This window comes from Calidris pugnax, unplaced genomic scaffold (assembly GCF_001431845.1).
Source record: "Calidris pugnax isolate Ruff unplaced genomic scaffold, ASM143184v1 scaffold56, whole genome shotgun sequence".
In the NCBI taxonomy this organism is placed as follows: Eukaryota; Metazoa; Chordata; class Aves; order Charadriiformes; family Scolopacidae; genus Calidris; species Calidris pugnax.
The window spans coordinates 8,313,029-8,331,449 of NW_015090839.1; the positions used below are offsets into that span (position 1 = coordinate 8,313,029).

The following is an 18,421-nucleotide window of genomic DNA, read 5'->3' on the forward strand; positions in this document are numbered from 1 at the left end:
AGTTTTTTGGCTTGGTTTTTTTTTTGGTTTTTTTTTTTTTGTTTTGTTTTTTTTTTTTCCCTTGGCTCTGTCTGTAAGGTTCATTACTTACAGTTACTGCAGAATCAATTTGAAATGGCCAAAATCAGTGATGGAATTTATAGCACAATAAACGTACTGCCATACAAGTGCTGTTACACATGAAAGGGCCTCGGAATATTCTTTTCAGCAATCCTTCTACATAGCAGAGTGTTCTGTTTTTATCAATTTAACAGAAGCATCACAGGCATATTCTGAGAGGTGTAATCCTGACAGCTACACAGCAGATTTTCTCTGAGGCAGATATTTTTACAGGAAAACAATATTATTGATAAAATCTTAGCATATCAGAACACAGAAATGAAACCAAGCACATCTTTTTCATTCTCCACATCAGCATTTGCAGTTCCATTTCACACACAAAAACCCCCTGAACCAGGAAGAGTTTATGAAGAAAACATTCTCACACTCTTGAGATATATATTAATTATCAGTTTAGCAACCCTGAAACGTAGATTAAGAGCACATGGTGAGCACTATAGTGTATGGAAAATGTGGAGGGCACTTGAAGCTTAAACATAAAGTATAGTACCAGTAGATGCCTGTTTATAAAGTTTATAAAGATTTAAATTTCTACTTAGTCTATTTTTCTTTCCAAGTGTCTCTATTATAGACATCTCATATTTTACACCATTTTGAAGCACAGAAAGTTTTAACTTTAGCATGATGCATTGTGAAAAAAATACAGCAAAGACAGATGGCAGGCTGTCCTCCCCAAAACTCAATTTCATAATATGCATGTGATTGCTAATAGGCAGGCACTAAAAAACAATTTTCCTTGACGGAGAAGAGCTGATAAATTGTCAACATAAACTTCGCCTGTGGTTGCTCCAGTGATCTAAAGCTCTTCTGTGAGTTTTGTACCATCAAACTCTGCATCTTACAACCATATCAAAATTTATGAATGCATACAACTATAAAGTGACTGAAAACAACCCATAACACATGTTTGTGTATTGTGAATCAGCTCTTTGCTTCCTCAGGAAAAACTGTCCAGTGCCCCATTCCTAACCTTGGGCATGTGACTGTGGGAGAGCCAGCTGGGTTCAATGATGCCCCGTGAGCTAATTAATTAAAACAGGGCTCTGCATTTTGGTATCTCTTAAACACAGTGCTAGGCCTAGTGGTGGACTTTCCTAACCAACATAGTCTTTGTAACAATACAACAATGTGAAGGATCACAAGAACTGAAAGCAGTAGATTAGTTAGGAAAAAGAATACTTTTCTGAGCACCTGAGCAGGGAGAAATAAATGAAAAGGCTAATAAGGTAATGATTTTCAAGAAAATAAATGTTTATCTAATATTTCAGAAAAAAAGCATGCCTGCACCTTCCAAACTATGTCAAAAGTGAAAGGGCTCATTTTGTTCACATCAACTAAAATTAAGCATTCAGTTCACGCATGCGCAAATTCTTGGGGAAAATTCCCAAACTATTTGTACACAGAATGAGACCTGTTTACACTGAAAGTGCAGACTTCATTTCAGATTTAAACACTTCACTGTAACTAATTTTGATTTTTTAAAGGCTTAATATCTTAATATTTGCACGCCTGTAAGAATTCAGATCTTATTTCTGATAATAACTGAGAAGCAGTAACTCAACAGCAGATGAGCTGTGACTGGTCTGTTATAAACATATTTGCTTGGAACAAAATAACTTGATGATGCCACTACATATTTAATTGCAAAAGTTTCTTAAGCTTGATTGATTGTGAAAAGACTAAGAAACATTTTGATGAGGTTCTTCCTGTTATAGAGAGGAGACACTACTTGCAAGTATGTGACCAATTCTGTAAAGAGAAGCCATGGGAAGAAGCCGTATTTCTTGAACTGCTTTTAATTAGAACAATACTGTCAATTTTAAAGGCACTGAACTTGCATCCTGTTGCTCTAATTGTTTGCAGTCTATATTGTTCTTCATATGTCCCCTAAATTAAAAAAAACAAAACTAAAACCAAACAGCAGTAGAGCAAAAATAGATTTCAACTTTAGGAAATATTGACAAAAAACGTAGGCAGATACAATCTTTTCCAAGCACACTTGGACAGAGTCACTGATGTGCTATATTGTTTGGTTTAGGGCAGAAAAATATACAAAGGCTAGAAGTTTAACTGAAAATGTCTGTACAAAGGAAAAGAAGGGTAGGGAAGAGAGCTTCTAATGTGCTATCACAAACAAAAGCAAAAAAAATATCGTTTACAACTGATGAAACAGACCTTGGCTGTGTCCTTCTAATGGCAAGCAATTCACACAGCAATGTGCACAAGAAGTTCAGAGAGAATAAAATACTTATCCATAAAAAATGAAATAAAACTTGTAACCCTCTTCAGAGCTCAGACCTCTTTATGAAATCTCTATGGATTCACAGTAAAGGCTCCGATATGAAGTTTGTAAAAAAATTACCACTTCTTGTAATACACTTAGTGTTTGGGGTCTTTTGCATGAATTTTAAATAACAGAGAAAATAAAGATAATTGTGCTCTCCCAAGCTTATTCTTAGATACTGATTATTTTCCTTTAAGCAGGCACAAAATTATTGGTACTAAGGAGGGACAGCCAAAAATATATAGCAGTAACAATTATAATTTCTTATTTCATACTGGTTATAGATGCATTAAGGTATATAAGCTCCAGGGTCAGTATAAGCCTCGCTCAGCTTTCTTTAAAAGCATTGGGAGTAATAAAGACTTCCATTTTATCTTCAGTGAAATAATACTGCTGAAATATCACCTCATTTTTGATGTCAGCAGTGATTTCTTTTTACTTCCATGATGTCAAATGGGAATTATTATTATTAGAACGACAGCTTCCTAATGATGCTGTAAAAAGGAGAAACTGAAACTCTTCCCACCAAACATCGATATTCTGCCTTCTCCATAGGGTAAAGCAGATGGGCTCAACTAAACACCATTCTTCAGCTAGTGCATTAAACAGACAAATCAAATAATGTTTAAACATTTAGAAACAGAAGCACAATGGCTTATTTGGTTATAAAGTAGTGTATATGCACTCTGGACAACAGGACAGAGAAAGGACGTTTATACCATAGGAACTCTCTCTGGGAAACATGGCCCCAAACACTCATGAACAATTTTCTGTTCTAGAAGGTAAAAACAGCAAACCAGTGTCCAGATCACCGTCCAGAAGTCATTGCACCAGGTTAAGTCAACAGCTACAGGGAATGAAAACCTCATGTGATGGTCCTTGTTCAACTGCTAACTTCATGTATGGCATACTGGTGATGGACACATCACTGAAATGCCCTTTGCTTTTGTTCTCCCATTCTGTCAAATGAGCAGGTAACGAGGAACCTTGCTTCATATGACAGCAAATCATACTAAAAAATTCCGCTTTTTTTTGAAACTTATGCAACCACCTATACGTGTAGAAAGTCAGTGAAGAGAAGCTGCAAAGTGGTACTATCTGCATAAGCGAATAGGGCATTTTGATTTGCTAATACTTTCACTTTGGTCCACGTGCATAATGATTCCCTGTCATTTCTACACGTGCTTATTACATGCATTGCTTCACACTAATTGATAAAGCTTGGAGGTCTTTAGGGTAGAGAAATCTATGGTAGATATATAAAAAAAATTAGTCAAATTGAAAAAAAAAATCTCTTTATGTGGCCCAGGAGGTGGGTGCCACCAGCCCTGCTCCTCTCCCACAATAAGGTGACAGGAACACCAGCTTCAGGGAGCTCCCCTTGACTAAATCCAAGGGGCAGGGAAATGTGTTTTTCTGCTGATACATTGCTTTTTCTTTCTGAGGAAAAGGACTTCAGAGTAGCTCTTCTATAGCCAGTGGTAGCCCAGCTGAGAGCAGGAGTTCATCTTTTTCTGGATTTTCTGTGAAGGTTCTGCTAAATCTCATGCTATCTGATCTGAGAACTTTTTGGCATCTCATTTTGCCTATTTAGGGCAACCATCAAAACAAAGGAAGTACCAGCCTGAGAAAAAGAAGTGTGATGTGCTAGAACGTGAAGATGATTTGACAATATTCATGTTCTAGGAAGAAAGGATGAGGATGAAGTACAGCATGTAATCACAGTTGGCTCTGATACAAACAGCCATTGTTATCTTTGGCAAGTTACTTGATCTCTTGGTATGTCAGCACTTTCCACCCTCAGAGGAATGTTGCAAAAGTACACTCATTAATATAAATGACATTATAAGCAACAGAAAAAAGCCAATAAAACATAATGCTTTGTGCAGGTAAGAACCTGCACAAAAAGTAAAAGAAAGTTTAAAAAAACGTGCTAATTATGGGTTAAAAGGGGTGATAGGGTGAAATCATAATTCAGTGTTTATCTCATTGTTGCACAATGCAAATAAATTAATGCAGTTATTATATCACTAAGAATATACGAAGAGTAGGTAGCAGGAAGAAAAGGAACTTTTAAAAGGATTCAGCTTAACAGGACAAAGAAACAGCCTGATCCTTATGAATTGTGGGCATCTAAGATTTCTGCATGCGTTAAACACAAGAATTAACGATAAAGAAAAAATTACAGTGAAGTAATTCATAATGACAACATTTAAATAGTGTTTTAAATATTTCCAGCTGTTTGTAAAAGAGTTTTTCTCTACAGTTTTTTAAATTTCAAAGAACATATGATTGTAAAAGTTTATTAATGAGACCCAACTTGTGTAGCTGGTATGTAAAATGTGCTGTACAGCCTTAGCTATTCAAGGAAATGTGCACAGTGGCCTTTGCTTTGTGGAGTCAGTGTGGAGAAAGTCAATAAACCACAGCTTTACTTTCTTGAGTAACAACAACTACGCTTTTTTCTGATGTCTGTCTGTCTTACACATAAATGATACATTCAAAAGGAATTTCTGCTTGCCCACTAATGCAGCCTGTGACAGATCACAGTATACTGACAGTAATGTCCAAGGACAGGTTCCACATTTGTGGAACAACTGTATTATTAAAAGATATTTTTGTTCAGAACTTTCATGCAATTCTTCAAGAAAATGTTTACATGCAGAGGCAATAGTGAGAAATACTCTCTTGCAAAAATGTTGTCTTCTTCCCTCTAGTTAATCCATCACAGTTCTACAAAAGCTAAATACACATACGTGTTTCCATAAGATGTCAAGATTAAACCCCTATGACTATCAGTTCAAGACTTATACTTTCTATTCAACAGCTAGTGACTTCATGTTTCCAGATCAAGACAATGTGCAACAATGAGAAACAAATTTTCTTAAATGCAAAATTCACTGAGATGCAAGTTTAAGGACCTTCCATTATGTTCCATCTTAGTTCTGAATTTCATTGACTGTTTCATATTCAATAAAGTTTTAACAGTGGAAAGATGATACTGTTTCTGCAAGGATCTGCTGAAGAGCAGGAAGATGTACTCATCTGCATTAGGTTAATTTTGGTTACATTTTTTCAACGTATGAGCTTATTGTCTTTTCTAAGCGTACTTTGGACACAAACTTTGAAGTGTTGGAAGTGATAGCTATTACTGTCTGCATTTGCACATCTAATACAATGTTTACATTATGAAAAGCAGGAGAACCAAAATATCCACTGGCAGCAGTTACAAAACAGCCAAGTGGAGCAGAGATGTTGGCAGCAGCATCTGTCTGTCCTAGAGCAAATTTTGGCTGGTGTTTCGCCATAGAGCACTGTGTGGTTTCCTTTGTGCCTACATAAGGCATATTCCCTATCATTAACAATAAGCCAATGTTTGGTGGATAACTTAAGAAAACTCTGGACTAAAGACTTCCCTTTTTCAGTAGGCATTCCCACCTGCAAGCAGGATACCTTTCTCCCAGCATGTAACAGGAGGCATTTTCTGGTTCCCGCTCTGGTGGAATGTCATTGTTCTCGTCCCACTCACTGACCTCTGTGCATTGATACTGCAATGGGTCTTACATTGCACTGTTCACGTCTAGATAATTAGTGCTACTTACAAAAAGTGCAACAAACATCTTGTATCTCTATGCCTCAACAACTCTTGGTTCTTGAAAGAATACCAGTTTGGGCTTGGAGCTGATCTCTGTCCATTCTGAATATTTTATTACGTATCAGAACAAACCTTGATCTCATAGTTTTCTTTCACTGTTATATCCCCTGATTTTTAATAAAGGTACCTTCAGAATTATAGTGCCTAAAGATCAGGATAAAAGGCAATTGCTGCTAATTTGGTGATAATATTATGTTTTTATATCACTTATACTTTGATAACAGAATTTATTAAAAACAGATCTCCCAGAAAGTAGTATCTATTTGTTCAATGTTGTATTTTCTTCCCTTTCAGAATCCAGTTTGTGATTTTGTATTTACACAGTTTGGAACAAACTGTAACAAAATCACAACACTGAAGCCTTATGAACATTTAAAACAATATTTGAGGAGAGACACATTCTGACACAGGTGTCAGGAATACTACAGCTGCAGTTATCATGAGGAATGATCAAAGCTTGAATCTTTCTTTTAAAGAAGACTGTTATTTAAAAGGCCTTTTATATAATACTAACTGGTTAGTTTCATTTGTGCTACTGCAATAAGGAATGCCTAACATATATTAATGTTTTCAGATGGTAGAACAGTGCTATAAAACCCTTTGAAAAGATGCTCAACCCTGAATATGTTTTTCGAGAAGGTGGAGTTAGTAGCTGCTGAACACTTTAAAAAAATTGGTTAATGTATTTTGATGCTGAATGAGAACCAGGCTTTTCCAGACAGCTCTCCTAATAGAATCTCAGAGCTCTACAGCAAGGCATAAAATGAACTCTAGTCTTCTTAATCCTATTGCAGACCATCTTTTCTTCAACCGTGTCTTTATATCTACAAGTAGATACTTCATAAGGCTCAGATTGGCCCATTAGTATTTTGTTCTTTTATAAGTAATGCTGCATCTTTACTAGCTAAGAGACTTCCTTTTGACTAAAAGGTCATCGATTTACATGGGTGAATTCTCGATCAGTTCTTTCTCTCTGACAAATTACCTTTAAGTCTTCCCAGTGCTGAAAAGTCTGGGGAATGCATGTGCTGACATTTAGAAAACTCTTCACATAATGCTTCCTGATGTTGGCTTCTTATTCCTTCTTCACTCAATTAAGGAGGTGTGGCAGTAGCCATGTGATGAAATACTAAGTTCTGCAGTTTTCTTTCTTCCTACAGAAAAAGGTCAGGATACCTTTCTGGGACAGAGTAAAATGCTTGACAGAAAAGATTTCAAGGGGAAAAAATATCAGAAGAGGAGAAAAGAATTTAGGCCAAGCTGGAAAGTGGGGTATGTGAATTCCCTCAGGCTGCGGAGCGAATTAAATCTGACTCTAACATAAGCCCACAACTGAGAAATGTACTAATCATTAGACTATTATGCAAAAAAACAGCTGCCTTCTCTTTCTTCCTCCTTCCTATTCCATTGAAACTGAAGGTGGTTCTTAACCAGCCCAAGATATACTGGGTCCTTAAAGTGATTTTGGAATAGGGACATCTTGTTTCTGAATTCCAGGTGAATCTTTTAGATCAGAAACAATCATTTCAATTTTGGATTGAATCGAGAACAGTATCACAAAGCAAATTAAATGGCATAATTTTGGCTTTCTAACAGAGTTTTTGTTTCTCTTACCCTCTTGGATTAAGGGGTCTAAATTTTGCCAAAACCTGCACTTTGAGGGCACAATTGAGATTTACAAATTTTGTCCAACTCTTCAAGTTCTTCTAGAAAACAAAAATATTCTAAATTGTGAATAAAGGCAGGAATAGAGTAAAAAAGGATGATATTAGAACTGTGATGGGCATAAAATTTCAACAAGAAATCTAGATTTCCATCTTCAAAATCGGTATTCAAAGCATTCTAACTATGATTTTAGGTGCAAAATCTGAGACCACGGTCTCAGAGAATGTTTAGTTTTAAACAAGTTTAGAAAGGTAGAAAGGTAGAAGGATATCATTGCATAAAGCAAAAAGATTAATTCATGTAGACTACAAAGAATAATTTGTGAAAATACTGTTATGGAGTTTTAAATATTATTTAAAATATTTTGATACACAGCAACTGATGTTTGAGGCATAGCTAAGGAAACTGGAATCCTCCGTTACTGAAATGCAGACTTTAGATGTGAAACAAAACATCAACGTTTCTAAACTAAACTTGCTAAACCAAATTTTTTATGTAACAATTTACTTATTTTTATGCAGTATGTCGACTAGTACTTCAGATTATGCTAAGTTTAACAGCCCTCTGTGATCTAACCAATAATGAAGATAACTTTGCTCCCATCATTGTGATTTGGTCAGTTTTTTAAAATTTGCTTACCTTCCACAATTCTCTTGCACATGAAGAACACTAGAGAGAAAAACAGGTATAAATACCTGCCCTTGGCATTGATAAGGGCTGTGATTCTGTAAAGCAGCAATGCAGAGCTTACACTTGTATGCAGTACTAACACTTCTGTGCCATATTAAAGGACCTCAGAACTCCTGAAAGTCACATACAAACAGCTGAAACAAAGTCCATTTTATTCCTGTCCAAAGACTATGCATATGCTTTTCCATAATCCCAAGGCACTTTTCAAAGACACCAAGGCTTACTTTAAGGCAGAAGCATCTGAGTAACCTAGCAAACATTTCTATTCCCAATAATACGGGCTCAAAAGCCTAAGGTTGTAAATAAGATTTTGCTCAGTGCATAATAGCTGCTGTATTTACTTCCAGTTACTGAAGAGTCTGCAGTAGACTCATTGCCTTGTGACCTAAATGACTTTGATGTTTTAATGATATGGAGGCTATTTCTTGTTGACCCTGAATGGTCCAAAGCAGGCATCCAGGTAGCACAGTAGATAGAAATTTACCACTCCAAATAGGAAGGTACAACCTGAAGGATTTTTAAGATGCCCTTAACTCTGCTGATGAAGCACCAAGAAAGTTGTTTGCCAGCTTCTTGGGTGACAGAGAGGCAACCAATGTTGGTTATACCAAATTCAGAAATTGCCAGTGTGACAGAGAAAGCACAAAGGGATCTCCTCATGTTTGCTTATCCACCTCTGCAATAGCTTATCATGAGAGGGCTACTCCATAAAACAGTAGAGGAATACGTATGGATATATACTAAAACATCTGATGAGCTGATGAACTGGCAGCTACTGGCAACTATTGGCTCTGCTGATGTTTAATGGTTTGACTACTTCTTCATCCCATCAATTATGCTTTGTTCAAGAGAGCAGTATCAGGCCCTAAAGGTTTGAACAAAAAAATCCTAGCACAATCTGACATAAAAGTAAATGTGACAAAACAATAATAGGATATACTACAGGGGAGTAGGAAATGTATCACTGGACTTGAACAAAGTAGTTTTCAATTAAAATTAGCTTTGACATATGCCTGAGTAAGTTGGACAACAGAAACATTGAAGGTGGGATAAGTGTTAGGTGGATAGAATCGTGGCTCTCAAATAGGTGAAAACAAATAGAAAAGGAGATAAAATGGAGAGAAAAAAATTTAAACACAAACCTATCTTTTATTGATGAAAAAAATGAAAAAAGGAAGATGTGATACATTTTAAGCAGAGAAAAACATTAAGTCTCTGCATCATGTATCTTAGACAACAGCTGTAATGGTAATTCACTCTAAATTTTGCAGTGAATGGAATTATCATTTTTTCTTTTTATTTGTTTTCAATGTGTTTTATCAGCTAACTGCATTTTATTTAATTTTTTTTAAGATTGTAGATTCACTCACTGAAAACTGAATAGCTTTCTAGCACTGTTTGTAAACTCTTTTCCTATTAGCTTTGAGCCTAAGAATATGAAGAATGGTAAAATCCAATTCAAGCAGGGTACTGGGGAACAATGAAATGGAAGGAGAGAGGGAGGATTAATCATATAACCACATTCCCATTTCAGGCTTTTAAGGTAATATAATTCAGGGGAAAAAAAGCCATTACCTCTATCTTTACTCAGAATTCAGGACCAACTAAATCAGTCCAGCAAGGAATCATAAACAGGGTTCATCTCGTGTCAGAACGGTCTGGAACAGGGTCTCTTTGAGGTATACATATGTGTAAGTCTATCAGTGTGATTTTTGTTCCCACGTTTCTTTTGATAGAAAATTATTCCTGACTAGATCAACACGAATGATTAATCAATCTCATTCTCTGACTGTTTTCAATTTTATGTGATTTTCCTGAGGCAGGGATCATTCATTCTGAAAATTGGCTAAGCATCTTGTGGACCACCTCAATCATCTGCTATCTAAAGAAAACATTAATCAGCAGTTCTCAAAGCAGGGAAAAAAATGGAGTTGTGGTTCTGAGCTCAGTTTGGAACAAGACACAACCACTTCACAAAGATGAAAAATTTTGTCACTGCTGGAGGATTGAATCCACAGGGAGCTGAATACCTTTGACAGAGCTAAAACCTGACTCACATAAGATATGGACTTCCCAGCATGCAGTTCCTGATGTTTGTATGCTGATTCAGGAGGGTTACCCACCCACAATTACCCAAGAAGTCAAGGGAAGCTGTTAGCCAAGAGCTCTTGCTTTTTGCAAAGGAAAAATTTAGTGCTCTGCAGCATTCTGAAGGTGTGAGACAGCAGCTCCTGAGTCAGCCTGCTCCACCAGGATTTCCTGTGGGAACTCTGCTGCACATGACCCCAGCTGGCATAGTGTTTCCTGACTAAGTGCTGGAGATCTTCCAGGGACCCCTGATGCAGAACCTAGCCAGCTATTCCCATGAGCTTTGCCATTATTTTGTAACTATTCTTCCCTCTAATAATTTCTTATAGCTGTATGTCCATAAGGCTCATGGATCTCTCTTAATTTTCATAAAATTTGTACTTGAACAAGTTCTAGAAGCTTTAAGTTTCTGGACTTTTAGCACTTTAAGCACTGGGCTTTTAGAAATCAATGAATGAATTGGTAACATTCCTGAAAGCGTGAGCAACATTCACTATAGCAGTTGAGTTATATCATGCTTGTCTAATACACCAACTGAGAATGATGTTTAAACAAAGCAGGTCTTAACACTCGGTCAAAAAGATATTCACGTGATCCAACTCTTCTAAAACGGATACACAATTTTTCTGGAGCTCACGGAGGCTGTGAATAATTATCCTTGCATAGAACATAGAGTATCAATAACCACGCTTTTGAAAAACTGTCAAAGTACAATTAATATGGCTGGACACAGCTGAATTCAACTAAACACTGTCAGTTACAAACTCCTCAAAAACATCAAAAAGCAGGGGAAGTATACCTCTATATTTACACTTGCCGGGGAACTGCACACTGTTTATGCAGTTTTACTCACGCTGACTTGCTGATGCCTCATGGAAAAATTTGGAAGAAACCAAATGTTTTATTTACAGGCAGTTTTGTCAACTATCTTACTTTTTCTTTTTACCTATTCTTTGTCTCTAGGAAAAGCTGGCTGGAAAAAAAATGGTATCCGATCTTTAAAAAAAAATCATTCTGCTCTACCCGTGACATCTCAATTATGGTTTTCAATGTTTCCATGAGGCATCAGCAGGTCTAAAAGAAAAACGAACATACTGGTGTGTTTCTTTTGAGTAAAGCATTTACTGTGAATTTCAAAATTGTAATGAGTAAAAGCCCACCTTGTGAAGCCAGGCCATTCTAGATATGTCCTACAATTACTAAAACACCAATGACCTGTCCATTCACTCATTCATTCTCCTTCCTCTTCCTGAGACTCCCAATACACTCGGTGGTCTCACCACCTTCTGAGACTCATAAACTGGTCAGCATGAACAACTACTGGATGCATTCTTTCAGGTGTTGACAATTAAGCAGTGCACAGATCAAAACTTCTGGTGTCATAATTTGGACCTAAACTTCCATTCCTTTAATCATCTTGACCCAGAAATCATCCATCTCCCAGTCATTTGCTTGCAAAGACGACATTTCTACCAGATTTTTACTGCCCAGGTAAACTACCTTGATGCTATATTCATAGAGAATATTTTAGGAAAAGTGAGTTGGGGAATTTTACTTCAAAGCTGCTCTAAATATTCTCCTGAAAACTGAAAAAAAGTGTTTGTGAAAGTTTTAAATGACCATTGACAAGCAAATTCTTTAAATACACACACATTCTCAGGCTTACTTTCTTGCACCACTCTTTTATCTTGTATAATACTTAATGGATGACATATTTCATTCCACAAGTTGACAATGTTAAAAATGTGCTATTCCTTCTAGTTTTAGTATACTGTAAAGCCACTGATAGCTACAGGCACTATAAGCGATATATGACTGAAGAAAAATGAGATTACTGCTGATAAGGAACAAGAGACTTTCATATCTTAAAAGAGTCTGAAATCCAACAAATATCATCCCTAGCAGCAGATGCCCCTCGGACAGACAGTGAAAGAAAAATGGTGGAAAAGTACTCGTTGTGGCTTGTTTTTCCTTCAGCGAGAATGATAGCAGAGAAATTAAATAGCTCTAGCATACCGTCTGCATGTTAAGAAATCCTACCTCTCTGGGAACAACGTAACCCAACGACGACTAACCATCGAACAAAACGAGCAGCAATTTTCCACTGTAGAAGAAGCGATGTTACTCTGACTCACCTTCATTGCTAGAACACACCTTTCCTCTGGATGTGTTGCTCTTTTTAAAGCTATCATGCTGTGATCATCAATGTTTGTTGTAATAATGATCAATTTAATGGAGGCGTACTACCATAGCCAAACCTCAGGCTGAAAATACTGTATTAACGATTCTTTAACAAAAGGAATGAGACATATGCAAATGTGAAACAGCTCCTTTCTCTGTCTATTAATGTGCGCCTTGAACATGAATGAACATAATTTAAAGATGTCAATATTTCATGCTACAGTGCAACCCTTACCTTGTATCCTGACGATTTGATGTGCACTCCTCGCTTGGTCAGTGTAGATTTCATTCGGATGAAAAAAGAGCGCTCTAGAGTGTTGTCAGTGGTTAGTAAACTGGGGCTTGTAGATTCCACTAGGGAATAGAAAAAAATACATATACTCATAATTTAGATTTTATACATCCCCTCTAAGCTATTTTTCAGGTGCAATCCTTGAACTCACTAAAAATAAATGACTGATGGATGCTAAGAGTGTTGTAATCAATTTAACTCATTTAGAAAATGTTTACTTAGCAAAAAAAAAAAATTTGAAAAATATATGTATACTCAGTAAGTCTCATTTTCAGGTTATTTTTCCCATAGAATTTTTAACAGAGAGTTGCCTCATTAACTCTTTCTTGCACAATTTTTTTATGACTGGAGTTATTTTGTTAGGTTATTATGTTGTTTTAAAAATTGGAGAGTTCTTCAGCCTTTTGTGAAAGGCAAAGTCTCTCCGAGGTAGCAATTCTGTCTGCTGAAATAGGCTGCAAATTCTGCAGGCTTTTATTCCCTAGTCTCCAATCCTTGCTTGCAGTGATACCTAGGGTGAGTCACTGCTGGTTTTAAGTGCCTCGGTTGCCCCATTACTGAGGGTCAATAAAGCACTGAACAGCCTGAAGGCAAAAATGCTCAAATAAATGACACATTATTATTGTTATTATCATCATCAACATCGTTAATTATTGGTGAGTAAATTATCACTAATGAAATGTCTTCATAGTCCAATTGGAGAGATATTTCCTGCTTGAAACTACAGATCTCACCTATGCCTCTCACTCCCTCAACTTCAACCACTTAAAATAGTAAAATACTACTCTTAGTGTAAATCATGACAAAATAGTGGATACAAACCTAGTCAGCATTGAGATATTCTTTATACAATCTTTATTATTACTATTTTTAGTGCTGATAACCAACCTCTCCCCAAAATATTGTTCGTGGGAAAATTCTAGAGCAGTTTACTATAGGCAAGCATTATTTGAGATTAACTAACTTTCAATGAGTAATTAACACTGAATATAAAACTTATTTTGAAATTATTCTGCTTTTGTTTTGGACAACCAACCAAACTACCAGTAGAAAGTATTCATGTATTTCAAAAGCATTTGTTATGCAGTCAACAAACACAAAAACTTGTTTGTGAGCTAAGGATTACATTGAATTGTCTTGTGTTTGTGACATTTCAACTCTATTGTGATGAAATAACTCACAACAGAGCCCCTTTCTTTAGTTTCTCTCAAGATTTTTTTGTTTTAGAGAGCATGAATTCGATGTCATTTTAAATGTACAGCTCTTTATCACTCGAGGGAAAAGCAGAGCCATGTTATATTTAGTACTTTCATTTCTTCTGATTAAATATGAATTACTATGAAATTTTTCTCATCATCTAACACGCCATAATACGCCAACAGCTTTTTAATACACTATATAAGCACAAACTTCTGCTCTAAGAGTTTAATTTGCCCCTCTAATCCAATCACATCAACCTTATTTCTCTTATCAGAGATTCCCATTTTGAATTAAATGAGCTCATTAGTTTTAATCAAAAGCAGAGAGATCAAAACTTAAACGTAAATGCTTTAGATCAGAACTGTCAGTCAGCCGTGCAGTTCTATTTTACTAAAACACAAGATCAGAGACCCTTAGAACCAATTTTTTCTCGTAAGGGATGCCAAGAGCTTGAAGATGCTATATCTTTTTTTTTTTTTTTTTTTTTTTTTTTTTTTCCCAGGGGACATTTTAAATTTTAAAAAAAAAAAAAAAAAAAAAAAAAGTTCTAGGAAAAATTTTGAAATTTTTTTTTTTTTTTTTTTTTTTTTTTTTTTTTTTTTGCTCCCAAGGACAGATTATACATTTAAGGTTAGACTTAATTTAGAGTACTTTTTTTCATGCTAGTGGAAAAGTATGCTATTCTGCTGTTGTCTCTTTCACATTTATTGGTGCTGGTCCTTGGAGACCTGAACAAATGTGAAGCCATCACAATTCATGCAACAAACCTGTCCTCAAAAAAATTCAGCTCTGTTGAGTAATATCATCTAAGAAATAAAGCTCTGAAAGGAAAGGGAGTGGATAGTGGATACTTCCACAGCATAGTTGCACCCTGAAACAGCAACCAGAATCACCAGGATAGCAGCTGTACTGCTAAAATGAGGATCATAATTAATTATTATTTTTACTGTACAGTACTCTACAGTGCAGTAGTTAAAGAGTATATTAAGAAACCACAGCATGGGTGCTTCCTGCTGTGTGAAGAAATGCTAAAATCAGCTTAACAAGTGTAGTTGTTGTAGTCCAGCACATTATGCTCTAGCACAGGCAATGAGTACAATATGTCCTCATGTGTGCTAATGGTAATTACGCAAACACACAGAAGTAATGTTAATTAAACACACAATATCTAACACTTGAAAAATTATCAGGCTGTAATATATAGGTACCATTCCCAACAATTGAAATTAAGATTTCTCTTTCATACACAGTTTTATGAAAGAAAGGAAAACATCTGACATCTAGTACAGTGTACTTGGCATTGACATTTTCTGGACTCATGTTACCTTATATCATAAGCTTAACATTATTTTCCTGTTACTATAAGATGCACAACCCTATACATCTCTGTAAGGGAATGTTATAAAATGCATATAATTTATCCAACAGACTGGAACAGTGTCTGTCATATAAATATGTATTCTAAAGTGTTTGATTTTCTTTAACAAAAAGTACCTGAGAGTGTATGCGTGAGATGGGATTAGTTACCTAAAAGTCCAGAACAGCTTATGAACAGCTTTCTGAATTTCTCTCAGGAGAGAACGATTATGGCTGATAGTACAAATCTGCATTCAGAGTTGCACCCACCCATGGTAGATACTCTAACAATGCTAACGGTGATTATGCATGCAGGATTTTAAAAATAGGATGTGTACAGAACACATCCACCGACGTCAGTGAGATCTGCACAGGAATATATGGAATATGGTCCATTATGAGTTCTCAGGAGTTGATTTTAAATGCCTATCACTCAGCCTTTTCAAATTTTTTCCAATTATGTCAAAGGAAGCTAGCAATCTGAGGAACAGCAGAATGAAACTCTGTAGCAATTCATTCTTTCAAGATCTTTAAATTTGTAATCTAAGACCTTTAAAAAAGCCTGAAATAAGCAAGGTCTGCTTTGCCTGATACCGTAGTAACTAAAGATGTCTTTTACACTGAAAAATAGTGCTCCTGGGCTGAATTTACTGAGTCTAAACCTACTGTTGAGTTATAAACCTCTGAAACTGTGAGTTTAGAATGCTAATAATATGATAAAAGTCAATGCTCACTGAGTGTGAATGAAAGCACTATACACTGTCAGGCTCAGAAGAATAAAAAGTAAGTCTGGATTGTCTTTGCAAAACAGATAACTGTGTACTCTGTTGAGAAGCACTCGCCTTTGTGTGTCCTTAAATATCTTTGGCAGGTACTACTAAAGGAATAAACCTCTCCTCTTTCCACTGTCAAAGCTGCTAAGGCAGGATGAGATTTCTGGACACAAGGAATGCATTGTCCATTTCAGAGGGCATGAAGCTGCAACCCACCATACCCATGAAAAAGTGTCATAAATGTTAAAACGTCAGTATGAACTAGTTAACTAAATTTTGGGAACTGGCATCTCCTCCTAAGCGCTTCCTTGTGAACAAACCTTGCAGCTCTGATCTTTCAATGGGCTTTGCCTTGGGAATGATCTTAGGCCCAGACCCCACAAACCAGTCATGCACTGTTTACCTGCTGGAAGAGTTCTTCTGTGTTAGTGGAATGTGTACTCATAGATAAACATGCACATAACTGTTTGGAGGACTAAGGTCCATGTCTCTGATCCTGCAATGATCTGCAGATGTACTCCAGCATCTGTCCCCTGCCTGACTACCTTAGTGCTACAGAGCACGGCAATGTTAAACAATGCACATAATTGCTATTACACAGCACTAGCACAAGCACTATCCCTATGACTGATTCGCAAGCACATTCAAATTCAGATAAACAATTTGTCCCCCAGGAAAAAAGAAGTTCCAAATTTGATTTATGTCTTAAATAACGAAATGCTGCCAAAGCAGCCTGAATAAATATTCACCAACTTCTGGGGTTTTTTTCCTCACATGCATTAAAAATAATTGAGAGGAGAAAAATGCATTTTTGCATTCCAAACAGCTAAAAAATAGGCTTCTGACTCTTAGACCAAAAGCTATGGAGGAAAAACAAAACGTCAACAAGGAATTTTAGGGGGTTGGTGGGAAAAAAAAGCTTACAGTTTAATATACAGGAAATTCTGGATTTCATAGAATTTCAGGAAGTTTTCACCTGGTTTTCATTTATCTTCCTTGAAAACAGGCATCTATAGAGCTTTTAAGAGACATTCTCAAACACCAACTATATAGCTCTTAAAAGAGAAACAAAATAGTAAGAAAAAGGGAGCTCTCCTCATGTTATCTTCTACACTTGCAAACCTCCTCCCTCTTAAAGTCTTATAAGCCTTTGCATAGGCAACTGAAAATCATTATGTTCAGATTAATAATTAGGTAATATAAATCTACTATTATCAGTTGGACTAGATGCATCTTTGTAAATGTTTCTATTTCTTCTGTGCAGTTTACTGTCTGTAACCACGTATGACAAGACTTTCTAGGAAAATTTAACCCTGAGCAGTTAACTGTCCTATTTTTTTCCCTCATGGCATTGCCTCCTAAAGTGTGTTTTTGATCAGAAAAGTGACTCTCAAAAACATAGTGTTGACAAGGTCATTGTCTATCAGTAGCTTACAGATCAAGTTTGACCATTTTATAAGCTAAAAGATAGATTTTTCTAACTACTAGCACAGCAAATACAATTCAAAAGCTTCAAGTTTAGACAATTTATTTCCAGTAAGTGCAAGTTGCTATGAAATTATACTCTAGCATTTGTGCATATACATGGTTTTAAGTGAAGTGGGTTCAGTCTGATTGCGAGTACTGGAATCTAACGCTTGGTCTAGCAAGGTGTTGAAGATTCTTGGACTATTTGGATGAACCACTTGGGCATATTTATGCACATGGGCAGCCTGTGCTGCATCCGATGAGCATGGAGCTAGCAATTTCTATGGGTCCTCTCTTGGTCTCACTGGTGTGCTCAGCATCTTGCAAAATCAAGGACTATCTGAAGTATTTAGTTAACACTGTGGGTTGCAAAGCAGCAGCTAGTTCATTCTTCAAAGACAATACTATTTTTTAAAGGAGCTGTAGAAATAATATTTTTGCTATAAGCTATCCCAGTTACAAATGGGAACCTGAATTCCTGAATAACCAGATTTAGATCTGAAATTCATGGTACTTGTATCTACCTTAGTAAGACTCTTAAAATTTCTGGTTTGCTACTTACTGAAAAGCTGAAGTTAAGAACTGAATCCCAGGCTTTTTGTGATTCAGTTTCCTTCTTTCCTTTACACAGGGGGAATAATGCTTGGTCT

General features: G+C 36.2%; 1 protein-coding gene across 2 annotated transcripts in view; it reads right to left on the reverse strand.

The window, feature by feature from the left end:
* Nucleotides 1-18,421, reverse strand: part of NPAS3 (neuronal PAS domain protein 3) — a 611,505-nt gene that overhangs the window by 47,385 nt on the left and 545,699 nt on the right. For both annotated transcript variants that reach the window (XM_014942056.1, XM_014942057.1), the window contains one exon: nucleotides 12,919-13,037. In XM_014942056.1, coding sequence (XP_014797542.1) covers nucleotides 12,919-13,037 — 119 coding nt within the window. The remainder of the gene's footprint in view (nucleotides 1-12,918; nucleotides 13,038-18,421) is intronic.